The sequence below is a fragment of the Microtus pennsylvanicus genome, chromosome 6 (assembly GCF_037038515.1).
Source record: "Microtus pennsylvanicus isolate mMicPen1 chromosome 6, mMicPen1.hap1, whole genome shotgun sequence".
Taxonomy (NCBI): domain Eukaryota; kingdom Metazoa; phylum Chordata; class Mammalia; order Rodentia; family Cricetidae; genus Microtus; species Microtus pennsylvanicus.
Genome location: NC_134584.1, coordinates 27,716,504 through 27,733,935, shown reverse-complemented (window position 1 = coordinate 27,733,935; position 17,432 = coordinate 27,716,504). Strand labels below are relative to the sequence as shown.

At 41.7% G+C, this 17,432-nt stretch overlaps 2 protein-coding genes across 4 annotated transcripts in view; both read left to right on the top strand.

Moving 5' to 3' along the window:
* The window catches only part of LOC142851824 (UDP-glucuronosyltransferase 3A2-like), a 94,387-nt gene that overhangs the window by 51,688 nt on the left and 25,267 nt on the right, over positions 1 to 17,432 (top strand). The window lies entirely within an intron of this gene.
* LOC142851823 (UDP-glucuronosyltransferase 3A1-like) overlaps positions 5,321 to 17,432 on the top strand; it is a 38,778-nt gene continuing 26,666 nt past the window's right edge. For 2 of the 3 annotated variants that reach the window (XR_012910872.1, XM_075975904.1), the window contains exons 1-2: positions 5,321 to 5,656; positions 12,544 to 12,736. Coding sequence is in view for 1 of the 3 variants with exons in the window: in XM_075975904.1 (XP_075832019.1) it covers positions 12,643 to 12,736 (94 nt within the window). In the remaining 2 variants the exon portion in view is untranslated. The remainder of the gene's footprint in view (positions 5,657 to 12,543; positions 12,737 to 17,432) is intronic. The other variant, XR_012910873.1, reaches the window with a different exon arrangement.

Below are 17,432 nucleotides of genomic sequence, written 5' to 3'. Positions count from 1 at the left end.
GTTCAGCTTAAGAGGTGACCCAAAATTCATAATTTATCTTGTAAATATAAGAATGCAACAGAGAGGTATAGATGTGAAATTTTTTAATCTCAGCTAACCTGTTATTTCCTAGATCTGATGAATAAAAAGACAAAAAAAGGAAGCAGCAGTATTTTGGTAGCAAAGAGTAGACCTAGGTAATATTTTCCAGTCTCTAAATACCATTTTCCATGAAAAGGAACCAAGATTTGTTGAAAATGTGGAATTTGAAGAACTCATTTCCTGCGCAGCAGCCCTATCCCCTGTCTGCCTGATGTCATTCCACAAAAGCCACACCCGACTTCCAGACCCCATCATTCTCTCTGTTCTAAACTGGCCTAAACTGGTCGGAACTGGCCTAAACCAGTTTGAACCAGTCCGATCAGGTATGACCCAGTCTGAACCGGCATGAACCAGTCAGAACAGGTTGGAACTGGTTTGAACCAGCCTGAACTGGTCTAAACCGGTTGAGACTGGTCTAAACCGGCATGAACCAGTCTGAACCGATATGAACTGGTCTAAGCCAGTATAAGCTGGTCTTAACCAGTCTGAATTGTTATGAACCAGTCTGAACCGGTTGAGGACTGCCTAAATATGTCTGATTCAGTTTGAACCATTTTAAACTGGTGTGAACCGGCCTGAACCAGTCTCAACTGGAACAGCCATAACCAGTTGAGACCGGTTTAAACCGGTTTGAACCGGTCAGAACTGGCTGAGACCAGTCTGGTTTGGTCTAAACCGGTTTGAGCCAGTTTGAACTAGTCTGAGCCAGTTGAGACCTGCCTAAACCTGTCTTATCCAGTTTGAACCAGTATGAACCAGCCTGAACCAGTCTCAACCGGTTTGAATTGGTCAGAACCAGTCGAGACCGGTCTGAACATTTCTGAACAGGTTTGAACCGCTCTGAATTGGCCTAAACCAGTTTGAACCAGTCTGAACCGGTCTGATCCGGTCTGAACTGGTCTAAATTAGTTTGGTCCGGTCAGAACCACTTGTGTAATGAAAACTTCAAGTATTGGAAGAAAGAAATTGAAGAAAATATCAGGAGTTGGAAAGATCTCCCCTCCTCATGGTTTGGTAGACTTAACATAGTAAAAATGGTCATCTTACCAAAAGCAATCTACATATTGAGTGCAACCCATCCATTAAAATTACAAATCTTTACAGAAACTTAAAGGATAATGCTTTATGTTATAGGAAAAAACAAAAAAACTTAGAAAAGCTAAAACAACCCTGTACAATAAAGGGACATCCAGAGGTATCACTATCTGTGATTTTTCTTGAAACAAGAAGAAGGTCTTAAGAACATAAATCAGTGGCATTATATGTGGCTAGTGTGCATAACACTGTAGCACTTATGATATGGAGACCAAAGACAGGGAAAGTAATGAGATAAGGGAGAAGGTAGGAAGGGAAGAAGTTAAAGAAAGAAAAAGAGGAAGAAAGGAAAAAGAAATAAAGAAAGTAGAAAAGAAGGAAGGAAAAAAGGTAGGGAGGAAGGAACTTCAGAACTGTAGAATTTCAATAAAACACACTGCTCCAAATACATAGATATTTACATGTTTATTATGAACTCAAGTTCCTGTACTCAAGTGCTAATGTGACTTCTGAACAAAAGTTCCTGGGAAAGCAACGAGGGAAAGCAAGCCGAGTCTGATTTTTTGATGGATGTTACTTTAATGATTGACAGGTTAAGATGGGAACAAACACAGAAGCCAAAGCAGTACTAAACAGCAGAAAAAATAATGATATCTTGAATTTTGCAGAAAAATGGGTGGAGGTATAAAACATTACTTTGAGTGAGGTAATCCAGATGCAGAAAGACAATTATCACATGTACTCACTCATGGGTGGTTTTTAAGCATAAAGCAATGAAAATCAGTCTACAAACCACAATCCTAGAGAATTTAGACAACAATGAGGACACTAAGAGAGACTTACATAGATCTAATCTACATGGGAAGTAGAAAGTAGAAAAAGTAATTGGGAGCATGGGGACCTTGGGGAGGATTGAAGTGGGGAGGGGAGAGACAGAGATGGGAGCAGAGAAAAATGTAGAGCTCAATAAAAATCAATAAAAAAAAGAAAAGTTGCAAGAAACAGATATAGATGGAGACACATTCATTCCCACAAAAATATTTATAGAAACCTAAAATGTTTTATTTTTGCTGTTGTTGTTTTCCTTTATTCTGATGTGTTAGTTTCTTTTTTGTCTTATCTTAGTTTATTTTTACATCTTATAAGTCTTCTCTTCTATTGAGAGATAGACAGGGATAGGGTTACAAATGGGGAAGGAGGTAGGGAAGAAATAGGAGGATGTGAGGGAGGAGAAACTGTAACCATAATATATTATAGGAGAAATACATGTATTTTAAATTTAATAAAAAAAAGTTCAGGAGGAGTCCCTTTATCAAATCTGGTCCATGTTAACCTGAAAAAAAAGTCATAGCCTCTTGTTTCCTGTGGAAAACCGTTTCACCCAAGCAATGCATCATCTAAGTTCCCTTTTACAAACACATTTTTGACTTCTGTTTTAAAGTGAAAGCATTTTACAAATATTTAGGTTTGCATATTTTATCAGTCTCTCTTTCAGTTCCACGTCTCTCGGCACTGCTGTGCTGTAGGAACTCCTTCTGTCAGTAGCCTGGCATGAGACTGGGAGACTAGAAAGTCCGGTGTGCATTCAGAACCTTTGTCAAGCTTTCTCAGGTCTTAGGCGGAAGTAGGGGCACAGTGTTGAAGTGCCAAAGGTAGATGAAGGTTTTTTTCTCTGTTCGACTCATTCCTGCAGCCACTTCTGAATAATCACTCAGAGGTTTATATTAATTATTAATGTTTGCCCAATGGCTCAAGCTTATTATTAGCTAGCTATTATATTTAAATTAACCCTTTTTTTTTGTCTATACTTGGTTTGTAGTTTATTTTTTTTATCATGTCCTTCTTCCTCGGTGGCTGGTTGTTGTTCCCCAGACTCTGTACTACTTCTTCTGTATCTCTGCTTGGATTTCCAGCCTGGCTCTATCCTGCCTAGCCATAGGCCAAAGCAGATTTATTTATCAGCCAATGAGAGTAACATATGTTCACACCATACAGAAAGACATCCCATAGCAGTTTTACAATAAAAGGAGGGGTCCTGGGGCTGACATGCTTGTTCTGCTATGACATGTGATATTCTCCATGATGCAGTAAAAATGCCTTTACTGATCAGATCCTGGTGCTGTGTGTTCTCTGGTCTCTCCTGTCTACTCTACATCTCTGCTATCACAGGCAGTAGATCATGGAGGCTTTGGTTCAAACTTATATTCACCAGGGGTGGGATTGAAGAGGTAAGATCAAATCTCAGGTTTTGCCTTTTGGTCTTGGGCTCTTCCAACTGAAGTAAGAGTTCCGAAGTCGGAACCCAAATCTGCATTGACCATGTCACCTTCTCCTGTTTCTGAACATTTCTTACAGAAAAGACCATTAGGGAGAAAACTAGGTCCATATGTGTATGTGTATAGTGTGTGTGTGTGTGTGTGTGTGTGTGTGTGTGTGTGTGTGTGTGTGTGTGTGAGGGAGAGAGAGAGAGAGAGAGAGAGAGAGAGAGAGAGAGAGAGAGAATCACAGAAATCAGAATCACAATGTTAAGTACTTCAAGTCAATTGACACTCTTCTGTAAACCAAGGATATGGTCATAGAGAGGGGCCATGTGTGCCCTCTGGATATCATCTCACTTGACCGACTGTTTTTTAGATCACCGCTGAACTGAGGAGGGATTGGAATGTTTGGATTGACCTTTTCTAGGAAATCTCCAACACCAGACTTTGACCCTCTAGCATAGCACTCTGTGCTATCATGCATCACTCGGTCCTTTCTGTTCTGGTCTGTAAATTCCAGGTAGTTGTATTATCCTTCCCAAAATCTGAATTCATTCCTCTCACTCAGGGAGAATGTTAGTATCCACTTATGAGTGAGTACATACCATGTTCATCTTTCTGGGTCTGAGTTACCTCACTCAGGATGGTCTTTCCTAGTTCCATCCATTTTCATGTAAATTTCAAGATGTCATTGTTTTGTTTTTCTCACTGAGTTCTACTCCATTGTGTAAATGTACCACATTTTCTTCACCCATTCTTCCATTGATGAGCATCTAGGTTGTTTCCAGATTCTGGCTATTACAAATAATGCTGCTATGAGCATAGATAAGCAAATGTCCTTGTGATATAATTTAACATTCTTTAGTGGGCCTGGGGCCAAAATTCTTGTTCTGTTATGACATATAATATTGTCAATGATAACTACAGTATGACTTTATCAAAAAAGGAGGCCTGTGACTGCTTGTTCTGCTATGCCATGCGATGCCTTCCATAATGTAGTATAAAGCCCCTCACTGGGTGCTGAGCAGATCCTGATGCTGTGTGTTCTCTGGTCTCTCCTGTCTACTGTCTACTGTATATCTCTACTATCACAGGCAGTAGATCATGGAGGCTTTGGTTCAAAATTATACATCAGGGATGGGTTTGAAGAGGTAAGACCAAATCCCAGGTTTCAAGACTTTTGTTCTTGGGTGTTTTACACTGAAGTAAGAGCCTGAGTACTCAAGTCTGGAATGCCCATGTTATCTTCTCTTATTTCTGAACATTTCTTATAGAAAAGACAACTAGAGGAGAAAGGTGGTTGCATGCATGAGTGCATGCATATGTATGTGTGCGTGTGTGTGTGTGCATGTATGTGTGTGCGTGTGTGTGTGCGTGTGTGTACGTGTGTGTGCATGTGTACGTGTGTGCGTGCATGTGTACGTGTGTGCGTGTGTGTGTGCTCGTGTGTGCGCGTGTGCGTGTGTGTGTGTGTGTGAGAGAGAGAGAGAGAGAGAGAGAGAGAGAGACAGAGAGAATCACAGCAGTCAGAATCACAATTTTAAGAGTTTCAACCCATCTGAAATCCTTCTGTAAATAAACAGTTGAATCAAGGATTGTTAGGAAAGTAATTTTAAAATGGAGAGGTTGGGGTTAAGGCTCTCTCTGCACAGTCTAAGGCATGAACTGTAGATGACCCCTCTTCTCTGTTTTGAGAGCCTGGTCAGCTCTCAGGATTGAGAACAGGGAGTATTTTTGTTGTAATTAAGATAGAGCCCTGTTGATGTGCTTCACATCCGTGACATTTGGCCACTGTCTGGGAGTGGACATGTGTTAGGCCAAAATTATCTCAGGGCCTGTACCTTGAGGCTTGTAGGACAGAGAAAAGCCTGGCTGGAGAATGAAGAATAGTCTCAAATTCCCAGGACAGGAAGGGGAAGTAGGGAGGATGAGACAGCAAAATCTTGGTAGACGCCCCTCCAGCCAGAGGGAGGGCATCATGTCTGATTATCCTGCCTTGTGCGGCTGCGGAATGGGCAGAGAGTGCACTCAGCTTTCCCTGAGGACTGAGGCTGAGGAGGCCTGGCATCCTGGAAAATATATTTGGATGATTGCCAATGACTGGGCAATGAGCCACCTTTGCTCATGAGGCTTAAAAGTTTGCCTCAGAACGCCTCTAGCTGCTGCTGTTTCAACCCGGAAGAGACATGCGGTCAGACGAATGGAAAAACTGTGCCCGTGGTGATTGCTGGTGATGCCTATTCCCATGTTGTGTTCCGGTGCGGTATGAAGAACACCTAGAGGTAAATTCCTGGGTGAAGTCCCCTCTCTTGGGGGCTTCCCGCTCTATTTCTTTATTTCAATTAAGCTTTCTTGTAGAATAAATCTCTCCTTATTAGCTAATTTTGTGGCTCCTGGAAGTTCTTTCTCACGGATCAAAATGAAAGTAAAAGTCTGTGCACAGCAAAGTGGCCAAAATTATTTGCCATTACAAACTGGTGTAGTCGGCAGGATCCGTGAGAGAACCAAACAATGCCTCTCTTTAAAAAGAAAACTGAAATTGTTAGTGTGACTTGTGTTATTTCTGGATGGGAAAGATTCCAAGTTTTCTTCTCTCCCGAGAGAATGGGCATACAGTTGAGTGAAAACTGGTGTGGTTAACTTCGGAAAAGCTTGGCCTCCCCAGGTGGTTGAGGTGTTAAAGACTGTGCCTGTTAAAAAGGGAATGAGTTGCAGGGGCTGGGTCAAAGAGGGTGGATACTATTGTCTGCTTGTAGGAAAGTATGTAACCAGCTTGACAAGGTAAAAATAGAGACTGGAAAGTTAGAAAAGGAGGTGTTGAACTATGGAGTCAGGCAGGAATGTCTCATTACAACTGCTTCCTCTGATTAGAAGCATTTAATGATGACTTCGCTTTTGGCAGAAACCACTGAGAGGGTACTTGAAAAGGTGGCAGAATTAAAAGATACGGGAGAATGGGATGATAATGTTGACCAAAATAAGTCAGAATCTAGACCTCGAAATCAGGACTCTAAATTTAATACTAATAGGCTTCCTGGAAAGAAAAGTTTGATGCATTAATTAAGGCAGGTGTAGCTTGGGAAAAAGTGAATGGCATTTCTACTAAGGAATGTATGGAGAAGAGACAACGGAGGCAAAGAAGGTGACTGTTAAGGATAAGGATTTCTACTAGAATCTGTTCGTGACAGCTCCTTCAGAGCCACGGACTCCTTTATATCGCCTAGATGGTCTGGCTAAATTAAAATAGGATGAAGGCCAAGCTCCTAGCAGTCCACAAATTGGAGAAGTAACTAGAACTGATTTTAGGCCTCATGTTCCTATATTTATATATATTTGAAAAATGGTTCGTTTACTCAAACAAATGCTCTAGTAGATACAGGAGCAGAGGCCTCATTAATTTGTGGAAATCCCCCCAAAATTTAAGAGACTGCCTATTACAATTATAGGACTTTAACAGTTTTAGAAATGCCAGTACCAGGTGACAGTCAGCAGAGGTACCAGCTATAGCGAAAGAGAGTAAGCTGAGATGAAAAAGACAGGCTATGTATATGCTATTGAAGATGGAGCCAAAGAAGAACTTTATTTCTGATATTGCAGGAAGGCATTTAAAAGATTTTAATTTTTTAAAAAATTAAGTTTTTATAATACTTAAATTTATAAGGCTGGGGGACATCTGCGCTTATGGAATGCTTATTGTTAATATTTGAACTTAAAATAAAAGGCTAAAAAGTCGTGTTACAGCCATAAGCACCAAAAAATAACCAGAAAACGAAATGTTCATTTCTTGTGATGCAGAAGACAATGACCTAGGCAGTTTGATAGAGTGCTTGGAACAGCACCCAAGCCTATGTGTGGGTCTCTATCATTTGAGGGCTGTACAGGAATAGTCTAGGATCACCTGTATGTCAGATGTTTGAATTGAGATTCACAGCATAGGCAAAACTGCAATTGTAAAATAACAACGAGAAAATTTTTGTAATGGGGGATCACCATAACATGGGAAACTATGTTAAAAAGTCAAAGCATTAAAATATTAACTAATGGTTTAAAAATGTATTTCCTAGTTCAAGGTCTATTCAAGCTTTAAAATGTGTGTTTAGCTCCTTTGTCTTTGCTAAGTTTCTTGGGTTTAAGTTGTTGGATAATGAGAGTCATAAAATTTTGTATTGATCCTAACAGTAACTTCAATAGAAATAATGTTGTTTTCTAAGGTTCCCTCCTGTTCCCATTTTACCCCGTAACCTTTTCCTTGCCGTCAATGGAGACAGCATTAACAGTTGGATGCAAACTTGTTCTGTTTTTAGCCTTGGAATGACTAATTCAGTTTTTTATTAGCTTCAATTCAAAATCATTACAGAGTGTGAAGTTCTAGTCTTAGGAAAACTGCTAACTTATTATAGACTGTTAAAAATACAAGTTAGTCAGTCATCCTTAAAGTACTGATATAATTAATTACAGATATAAGCCTCACTCAGTTCTTTGTATATGTTTTCAAAGTCAAACTTGAAGCAAGTAACTAGAAACAAGGTTTGTCTAATCAGATATATCTAGGCAGCCCTCATATTTCAGAGATCTGCAGAATATGGCATTTAAAATAATGATTAAAAAGCTTATATAAGAAAGAGACTCCAAGATCCTAGCAGTGACCCATGGTCTCCAAAGAATGTTATGGTATACCATGATGTCTCCATCTGTTTTATGAGGAAGCTGCCCACTGGGCAAGATGCCCCACTGCAACCCCTGCTGCCAGGACCCAGTCCACACTGTGGACCAACAGCAGGACATTGGCAAACTGATTGTACCACCTTTTCCTAGACAAAATAAGGTCAGCCTTTTTCATGTCCCTCTTCCACAGGGAAAAGAAAAATTCACCTTATGGGCCTGGCTAAGACTGCTGTTCTGGATACTTCTGCCTTCCATGTATAGAGACCTGGGTATGGCTAACTGTGTATGGACTCTGGTCACTGTCATTTTTAATAGATGTGGAAACTACTTGGTCTGTAATCAGGTGTACTTTATTTGTCCTTCTGGGATCTCTGATTGTATTGATGGCTAGGTCAGCTATAAGTTCAGTTTAGCAGCAAAACGTATCCAAATTCTTCAACAAAGCTATAGCCAGTTAATATATATATTAACCATGTAATGATTTGGTTAATACCAGAACCAGAATGAAATAACATTCAGATCGTGCAGCCTCTTTGAGGAGATACAGTCTACACTAATCATGGGTTCCTGAGAGGCTTCGGGTGTTTCTGTGATGCGGCTGAGCACAAAGCAGAGCCCTGGAAGTTTTGCTGTGCTAAAAAAGAAAGCAAAGCCTTCTGGGGTAGCTGCTTATTCTCTGTTGACCACTTTTCTCTGACTCCTCCTCTTTCTCGAGGAGGGTTATGATTCAAATCTTTTCAAATCCCCGGGGCCCCCTCAAGTATTGACAAGTCTCTTCTCAGTGTTGCTTGCTGGGAAATAAGGAAAGACATTTGACACCAAGCCTCATCTTGGCTCCTGAGAGAACTATCATCTCTGAGGTCACTCAACTTAAAGGGCATTTTGTCAAGTCTTGGTGGAAGACAGACCCTTGATCATGCATAACGGATCCGGGGGAAATCAGAAAATTTCTTGTCCACTTCTCTGCATTCCGACTCCCCCAACTACCTCCGTCGCCTTGTAGAATTGGCAGGCACTGGGCCTTTTGCATGCTGGAGAAAATCTGTTTTGCCTCCAGCAAGGAACATGCATGTTGCAACACTGACTCCTCCTCTAGTGAAGAAAGAGTGAACAAGTGCACCGAGTTGAGCTTCTTCTCAGAGACAAGCGGCTGGCGACTGCAGGAGCAGAGGCTAAAATCCCCAGATGCCAGGTCTTCTGGGCTGGGCTTTCCCAGCCTTCCTGTTCTGTCTTACTCTCCTGCCTTCCGGATTTTACCCAGGGTTTAGGAAACAGCTTCACCTGCAGCAATAAAGCTCACATCCATTGCAGGAAGTGCGCACCGCCTGGTATGACAGACTTTTCTCCCCAGCGGAAGTGAGTACCCAGGCTGGACGTGGCTGCAAGAGGCCAGGGGTGTTGCACGTTCGCAGCCGCCTGTGCAAGCTGAGCAGTTGACTGCAGGCGCCTATAGCTTGGGGAAATGCTAGGCAGCAAACAGAGCCCTCGGGCTTGAGGAAATTCCATCCCGGGCTGTGCCCATGCTTAAAGCCAAACCTTGATGTCCCTCTTAGGAGAAGCTAAATATATGCCAAGGTGCTTGACCATGCACCCCAGATTTTACAACTGAGCTGGGCGTATTTTAAAATATACCTTCAAATGAGCCCTTGAAAACAGGTGCAGCGTGAGTGTGGGTTACTGGGGTTGCAGGTGGTTTGTGTCAAAATGAAAAGCTAGAGAGAAAGCAGGGAGGTGGAAAGGGATCAGACACGGGACGCAATGGCAGCTAACTTGGGCTGTCTCCTTTGGTGCTGGGTAGCAACACTGAGTTACCTGCGCCCCCAACTCACTCCCCGCCCCCTCGCGAGGGCACACACCACCCCAAAGGGAGCTGAGTAGTGGCAGGGATGCTTCTGCCAGTTTTAACCTGCTGGCCACGCGCTAGGAATTCAAGTCCTGGGGGTAGAAGCAGGGTGCAGGCAACCCGGGAGCAAAGAAGGGGGCTCGACTCCGGAAACCCAGATTGGGACTGCTGAGGTAGGAGAAAGCAGTGGGTTTTGGTTGTGGCTTTTTGAGTAGAAAAATATCCTGTTAGTGACCTATACCTGTTTGTTTGTTTTCTTTTATTGTATTGTTTTAAGCGTAAAAATTATGTAGAGATTTATTCATAATCTTTATGAGTAATTCATTATATTTCTTAATCATATTCTATTGTGCACATTGTCACAGTTGTTTAGTTTTTTTTATTCATAGAGTTAAGGTTGCTTACTGTTTTGTCTGATTAAAAAAATAACCTGTTGTAAATGTTTTATACACACATTTGCATACACACACACACACACACACACACACCTTTCATAAAGTTATTTTCTCTACATTGGTCACTGGAATGTAATGTGGAAAATCCTCCTGAATATATGTTGCTTTTATTAGTTAATGGATATAGCTGTTTTCGACCAGTGGTTTGGCAGAATAAAGCCAGGCAGAAAATCTGAACTGAGGTAGAAAGAGTAGGAGGAGTCAGACAGATGCCATGGAGCTGCTGAAGGAGGGAGACACCAGAACCTTACCTGGCAAGCCACAGCCTCGTGGTGATACACAGAATAATAGAAACGGGTTCATTTAAGATGTAAGAGCTAACTAGGAATATGCCTAAACTGTTTGGCCAGGCAGGCAGTGTTATAATTAATATAGTTTCTGTGTGATTATTTGGGTCTGGGTGGCTGGGAAGGAAGGAACAGTCTCTGCTTACAGGAATGCTTTTTAGTGTGTTCTGGTCACACTTACTCCTCCATGTTCTCTCTTCCCTTATCTACTTCCCTTCCTCTTACAAGTATCTCTCCCATATTCATGTCTTTGTGGTTCTCTGTGTGTGTGTATTCTGTGTCTCTCTGTGTGTGTGTGTGTGTGTGTGTAAGAGAAAGAGAAAGAAGAGAGGTCTATGAGCATGGTATGTATGAATTTGTGTGTATATATATCAGTGTGACCATAAATACACATGTATTTATGTAAACATGTATGCGGAAGCTAGAGGTTAACACTAGGTGTCATTACGTATTCTCCTTAATACATCTTACCCTACTTTTTGTGATTTTTTTTTTCTGAACCTGGAGCCTCCTGATTAATCTAGACTGGCAGGCCAGAAAGGCCCCAGGTTCACCTATCTTTACCTTCCTAGTGCTGGGATTACAGGTGCCTGGGGTTTTTTGTGAGTATTGGGTATCAGTACTTAGGTTGACAACTGCTTCATTCACCTAATCATCTCCCTGGTCCTGACGTCTGATGTTTGAAGCCAGGAGAAGATGGGAGTCTCAGCTCCAAAAGAGGCAAAAGAGAGAATCTGCATCTTTGTCGTAATTTTTGTACTTCTAGACCTGAGCAGATGTGACAGTGCTAAGATATTTTGGGTAAGGGTGATTTTCCTTACACTTTTCACTGCTACAAAGGCTACTTCCATCCGGATGCAATCTCACATATGGTCAGCAATAAAACCTTCCCAAGTATCTGAGTATCCCTTATTATAGTGAAGTTGATATTGAAATTAACCATCACATTAATGCATTAATGAAATTAATGAAAGTACTGAAGGTACTGAAGGTAGACTGAAGATTTGCTGTGAAGAACAATGCATCCTCCTTTTCTCACATTTTTTCTCCTCTTTTGTCTTTTCATCTGTGTGACTGTGAAACCAGCATGAGTATATGAGAATGCAATGCTTACATTCAGATGTAGATAATGACTCAGACATAAGACACAATGCTGCAAAGCAGAACTCCAGGCAGTATTCCTCTGCATGCTTTGAAAGTCCTGAAGCAGATTCCCTCTGCTTGAAGATGCACTGGGAAACTTCACTAAAGCTGTTAAATTTTCAACTAGGATGTGAGGATGACCACGTGGGACAATGCGCTCCTTCCTCTTGGGTGGATTTGCAAGTGGCAGAACTGGAAGCTGTCTTGTGCTTGTACATGGGAGGATGGTGTAACGCATCCATTCTGCTTTATGATGTTCATTCAGAACTGTGGGTTCAATCTTAATTGTTTTGTCTTCAGGTAAAGTCCTGAACTTAGGCCATGAGCACATTTTCATGAATTTGTGACAAGTGAGAGGCCTTGAAGAAAAATCTTAGGTGTTTTCCTTATGATTGCCATTATTGGAGATTTTAGAACTGGAACCTGGCTTAATGGGTAACAGGTATGGCAATAGGATCCAAGTAGAGAAATGACAGAGGAGGCAGAGTCCTATAAGTTAGTGAATGGGCCTGTAAAATGTTCATGGTAAATGCTGTCATTGACAGGATTTCTTCAATCACAGTTTAAAGAGCTGTGTTGGAGCAGTAAAGAGGAGATTGGGGTTAAAGTACAAATTAAATATTAACTCATCTTCTATTCATCTATCAACTCTGATTAAGGAGGGTGAAACAGAGTGTCCTAGAAAGTGAGCTGCAGAGACAAGGTAAAGAGCAAGGGGGCATTTGGAAGACCTATAAAAGATCTCCTCTTTTTTTTTCTTTTAAATCTCATTTCAGGGTCAACGCTATTGCTTTGTGACAGAGGCTCCCAGGGTTCCTTACTGGTGCACATTCTCAAGGTCTGGATACTATACCTGTGTTCTGTGAGTTCTACAGATGGCTAAGCATCGGAGTTGGCTTCTAGTGAGCTTATTTCTCACCAAGGTTCTTTTCTTGGAGGCTGCAAAAATACTGACTATAGGTGCAATGGGTGAGTGCCTGCTGGGAATGCAGAATCTTGTAGGACCAGGATACTTGGGAGGGGAGGACATGTCTAATAAAAACAGCATGTAGTGGATCATCTATGCAAGAGATTTTATAGCTAGGCTGAGATCAGATCTGAGGGGAGTCATATGGAATGTGCAATGTGGTGCTTAGTAGGGACTGTACCAAATGGTGGGGGTAAATATTACATTGAAATAGCATCTGATGTACAAACAACATAATTAGACTGAGTGGTGTATTGTAAAGAAGACAAGAAAGGCTTCTCTACTGGGACTTTAAGTTATGAGTAGACAGGAGGCATATTAGTCAAATTTATCATTCTATTCCTCCAAAAAATGGATCAGTGAGCATTTCCAGATTTTTTTATGAGGAAGTCTATCATATATAAACATATTTGATTTCAAAAGAAGTTCTCCTCCATCTGTATAAACACCCACTCACTGAAGTTTGCATACTGTAGTAATAGGGGCTGCGGGGATGCGTTCCCAACACCTCAGCTGCCTGCTCGGCTAGCTTATGCCCCGAAATAATTACACGGACACTGTATTCTTTTAAAGACTGCTTGGCCCTTTGCTCTAGTCCTTACAGGCTAATTCTGATATCCCGATCAACCCATCTCTAATAATCTGTGAGCACCGGTCTTACCGGGAAGATTCTAGCCTAAGTCCATCCTGGGTCAGAGCTTCATCGCATGTGTCTTCCCGGGAGCCGGGAGCATGGCGTCTCTGCTGAGGTGTCTGCTCCAGAGAGGAGAGCTGTCGAGTCTGAGCTCACTTCCTCTTCCTCCCAGCGTTTTGTTCTGTTTACTCCTCCCACCTATCTTCTAACCAATGAAATGGGCCAAGGCAGTTCCTTTATTAGCCAATGACCTTCCTCCATCATTTTCCCTTTTTCGGTTTAAACAAAAAAAAAAGGCTTAAACTTTAACATAGCAAAATTACATATAACAAAACAGTTATCAAGTAAAAGTTACGATAATCTTTATCATAACTAAGGAAAACTATAACTATAACTAACTATTCTTAACTCCATCAAAGACTCCAGAAAGATACAATACTACATAAGCAAACAAGAAAAAAGCAACTTTTAAAACTCTAGAAATGACAGAGACATCTTGCTGCCTGGACAGTCACCCAAAGTTCCTCTGTACCGTTGGGGCATCCATCTTCAGCCTTCAGGCCCATAGTATCCAGCAGACATTTCCATAAAGCAGGAAAATTCAAAGTCAGTTCAGTCACTATCTGTTGTGTCCTACAGAATGTCTCGCAGACTCTTTCATGAATCAGGAACCCCGAAAGATCATCTCACCTTAGGCAAGTTCAGTAGTCCTCTCTCTGTGGGTTCTCTGTCTCCAGTTATGCAATAGTCCAGGCAAGAGCAGTTTCTTGCCCAAATGGCTATCAAACTCCATAAGGATCCTCTTCGATGCCCATCTTCTTCTTGAAGTAGATTGGTGCTGCCAGGAGCAGAGTGTCTCATTGTCATGAAAAGTCCTCAGTTATTAAAACATTAAATGTCCTATTCTGTAATCTTTGAAAGACATGAAGAATGTCTATCTAAAATATATCTCTATATATCTAGAAAATCTAACTAACATGACTACAAGCTTTACTATTATCGATGATTATCCATTAACAACCTATATTTCTTAATTATACAGTACATATTTAAATGAACTACACAATCACAATACCTTAATCAAAATCAGAAACACTTATAGATATAACAAAATTGACCTTAAATCTCTATCAATAAAGCAAAATCTATACTAATGCAAATTATTCATATCTATATCATATCCCCCTTTAAATGTAAAAGAACATTTATAAACAATATTTTGGGAACATGGGCACAGTTTTTTCTCTCCAAACTGCTTCCTGCTGAATGGGGACGTCGTTAATTAGGTCTTTCATCATATAACTTGTGTGCTAGTTTCATCTCAGTTGGCAGTTGAGCGAAGCAATTTTCTAAAGATGTTCACAACAACCTTTCAGGACGGTGTGGTCCATCATACCAAATCGGGATAAATGCAATCCACAGGGTCTGGTCCTCTGTGAAAACAAAAGAAGACCCTCTCCAAAGCATCATATCCTTAGACCCAAATTTTGAAATCGTAATACCCTTATCATATCCGTTCTTGTTCCATTTGACAGTCCATATAATGAAATGTCTGTCTGTACTTAGCTCCTTTACAGTCAAAAATTTTAAAGAAAACACAATGTACATAATCCAGACTCTCTGTGAATTTTCCATTTTTACGTGGCTTATTTTTCTTTATTTCTTTTAATCTCTTAACTATCTGTATTCTGTCTCTTTAAAGACTTTGCCTTTTTTTTTAAACCATTAACTTTATTCTCTATATTCTTTTTCTTCTCTCTCCCAAGCCTACGTACATTCATCCAACAGTGTGACTCATTTAGTGGTCTGAATCTGTCCTATTGTGAATCTGCAATTTTTTACTATCCAGGAGCACTTTTGATTTGTGCCTTTAAATCACTAGGCGCTTAAGAATCTAAGCTGTGACATTCCTAGGTTAACTTTTTGCTTTTTGAGCGTATATCTGTAGACCAGGCTGTCTTTGCACTCTCAGAGATCCGCCTGTCTCTGCCTCCCAGGCATTGGGATTAAAGGCTAAAGCTACTACACCTTGAACTCACAGAGATCTGTTCGTCTCTGCCTTTTAGGCACTGGGATTAAAGGCGTGTGCTACCACACCTTGAAGTCACAGAGATTTACTTTAAGATTTTTAACTTTTAGTCTGCATATATTTTAACATTGTAAATCATTTAAAATTTTTCTTTGTCTTTGACATTCTCTTTACTGTATCTCTGTTTTTCTGACCACATGAGTCTTTAATGTACCAAGCAATATCAGTAGGACTAAAGCCGTGGCTTTGACGGCTGGATCCTTAGCTTTCCAGCCTCATGGCTGAGGTACTGGCTGTAGCCATGTTTATAGCCATAACTGGCATTTCAAGGTCCCTGCCAGCCAGCGAGCTACAACAGAGAACACTCAAGTCCTCTCTCGGTAGCCGGCCCTCCTGCCTCAAATAGTCAGAGTTTGCCCTGGCAGGATGGCCCAGAAAGCCGGCATTTTTTTTTAAATTTTTTTTTATTGATAAAAGGAGAATAAAGAAAAGAAAAAAAAAACAAATTTCCACCTCCTCCCAGCCTCCCATTTCCCTCCCCCTCCTCCCACTCTTCTCCCCCTCCTCCCACTCTTCTCCCCCTCCTCCCACCCCTCTCTCCTTCCCCCCACTCCTCTTCCCCTCCCTCTTCAGTCCAAAGAGCAGTCAGGGTTCCCTGCCCTGTGGTAAGTCCTAGGTCCTCCCCCCTCCGTCCATATCTAGGAAGGTGAACATCCAGACTGGCTAGGCTCCCACCAAGCCAGCACATTAAGTAGGATCAAAACCCCTTGCCATTGTCCTTGGCGTCTCATCAGCCCTCATTGTTCGCCATGTTCTGAGAGTCCAGTTTTATCCCATGCTTTTTTGGTAACAGTCCAGCTGGCCTTGGTGAGCTCCCAGTAGATCAGCTCCACTGTCTCAGTGGGTGGGTGCACCCCTCGTGGTCCCGACATCTTTGCTCATGTTCTCCCTCCTTCTGCTCCTCATTGGGACCTTGGGAGCTCAGTCCAGTGCTCCAATGTGGGTCTCTGTCTCTATCTCCATCCATCGCCAGATGAAAGTTCTAGGATGATATGCAAGATATTCGTCAATATTGCTCTAGGGTAGGGTCATTTCAGGTTCTCTATCCTCAGTTGCCCAAGGAACTAACTGGGGACCTCAGCTTGGGCACCTGGGAGCCCCTCTAGGGTCAAGTCTCCTGCCCACCCTAAAGTGGGTCCCTTAACTAAGAATTGTGGTTCCGTGCTCCCCTATCCAACCTTCCTTTATCCCGATCCTCCTGTTTCCCCAAGTCCCCCCTCCTTCCCTTCTACCTTTTCTCTCCCCATCTCCCCTTACCCCCATCCCACCCCACCCCCAACATCCCACTTTTCTCCCCGGAAATTTTGTCTACTTCCCTTATCCAAGAGGATAACTATATGTTTTTCCTTGGGTTCACCTTCTTACTTAGCTTCTTTAGATTCATCTATTGTAGACTCCGTGACCCCTATTTATGGCTAGAAACCAATTATGAGTGAGTACATCCCATGTTCATCTTTTTGGGTCTGGGATACCTCACTCAGGATAGTGTTTTCTATTTCCATCCATTTGCATGCAAAATTCGAGAAGTCATTGTTTTTTACCGCAGCGTAGTACTCTAGTGTGTATATATTCCATACTTTCTTCATCCATTCTTCCATTGAAGGGCATCTAGGTTGTTTCCAGGTTCTGGCTATTACAAATAATACTGCTATGAACATAGTTGAACAAATGCTTTTGACATGTGATAGAGCATCTCTTGGGTAAATTCCCAAGAGTGGTATTGCTGGGTCCAGGGGTAGGTTGATCCCGAATTTCCTGAGAAACCGAAACACTGACTTCCACAGTGGTTGCACAAGATTGCATTCCCACCAGCAATGGATAAGGGTACCCCTTCCTCCACAGCCTCTCCAGCAAAGGCTATCCTTGGTGTTTTTGACTTTAGCCATTCTGACAGGTGTAAGATGATATCTCAAAGTTGTTTTGATTTGCATTTCCCTGATTGCTAAGGGAAAGCCGGCATTTTTAAATGGCGCAG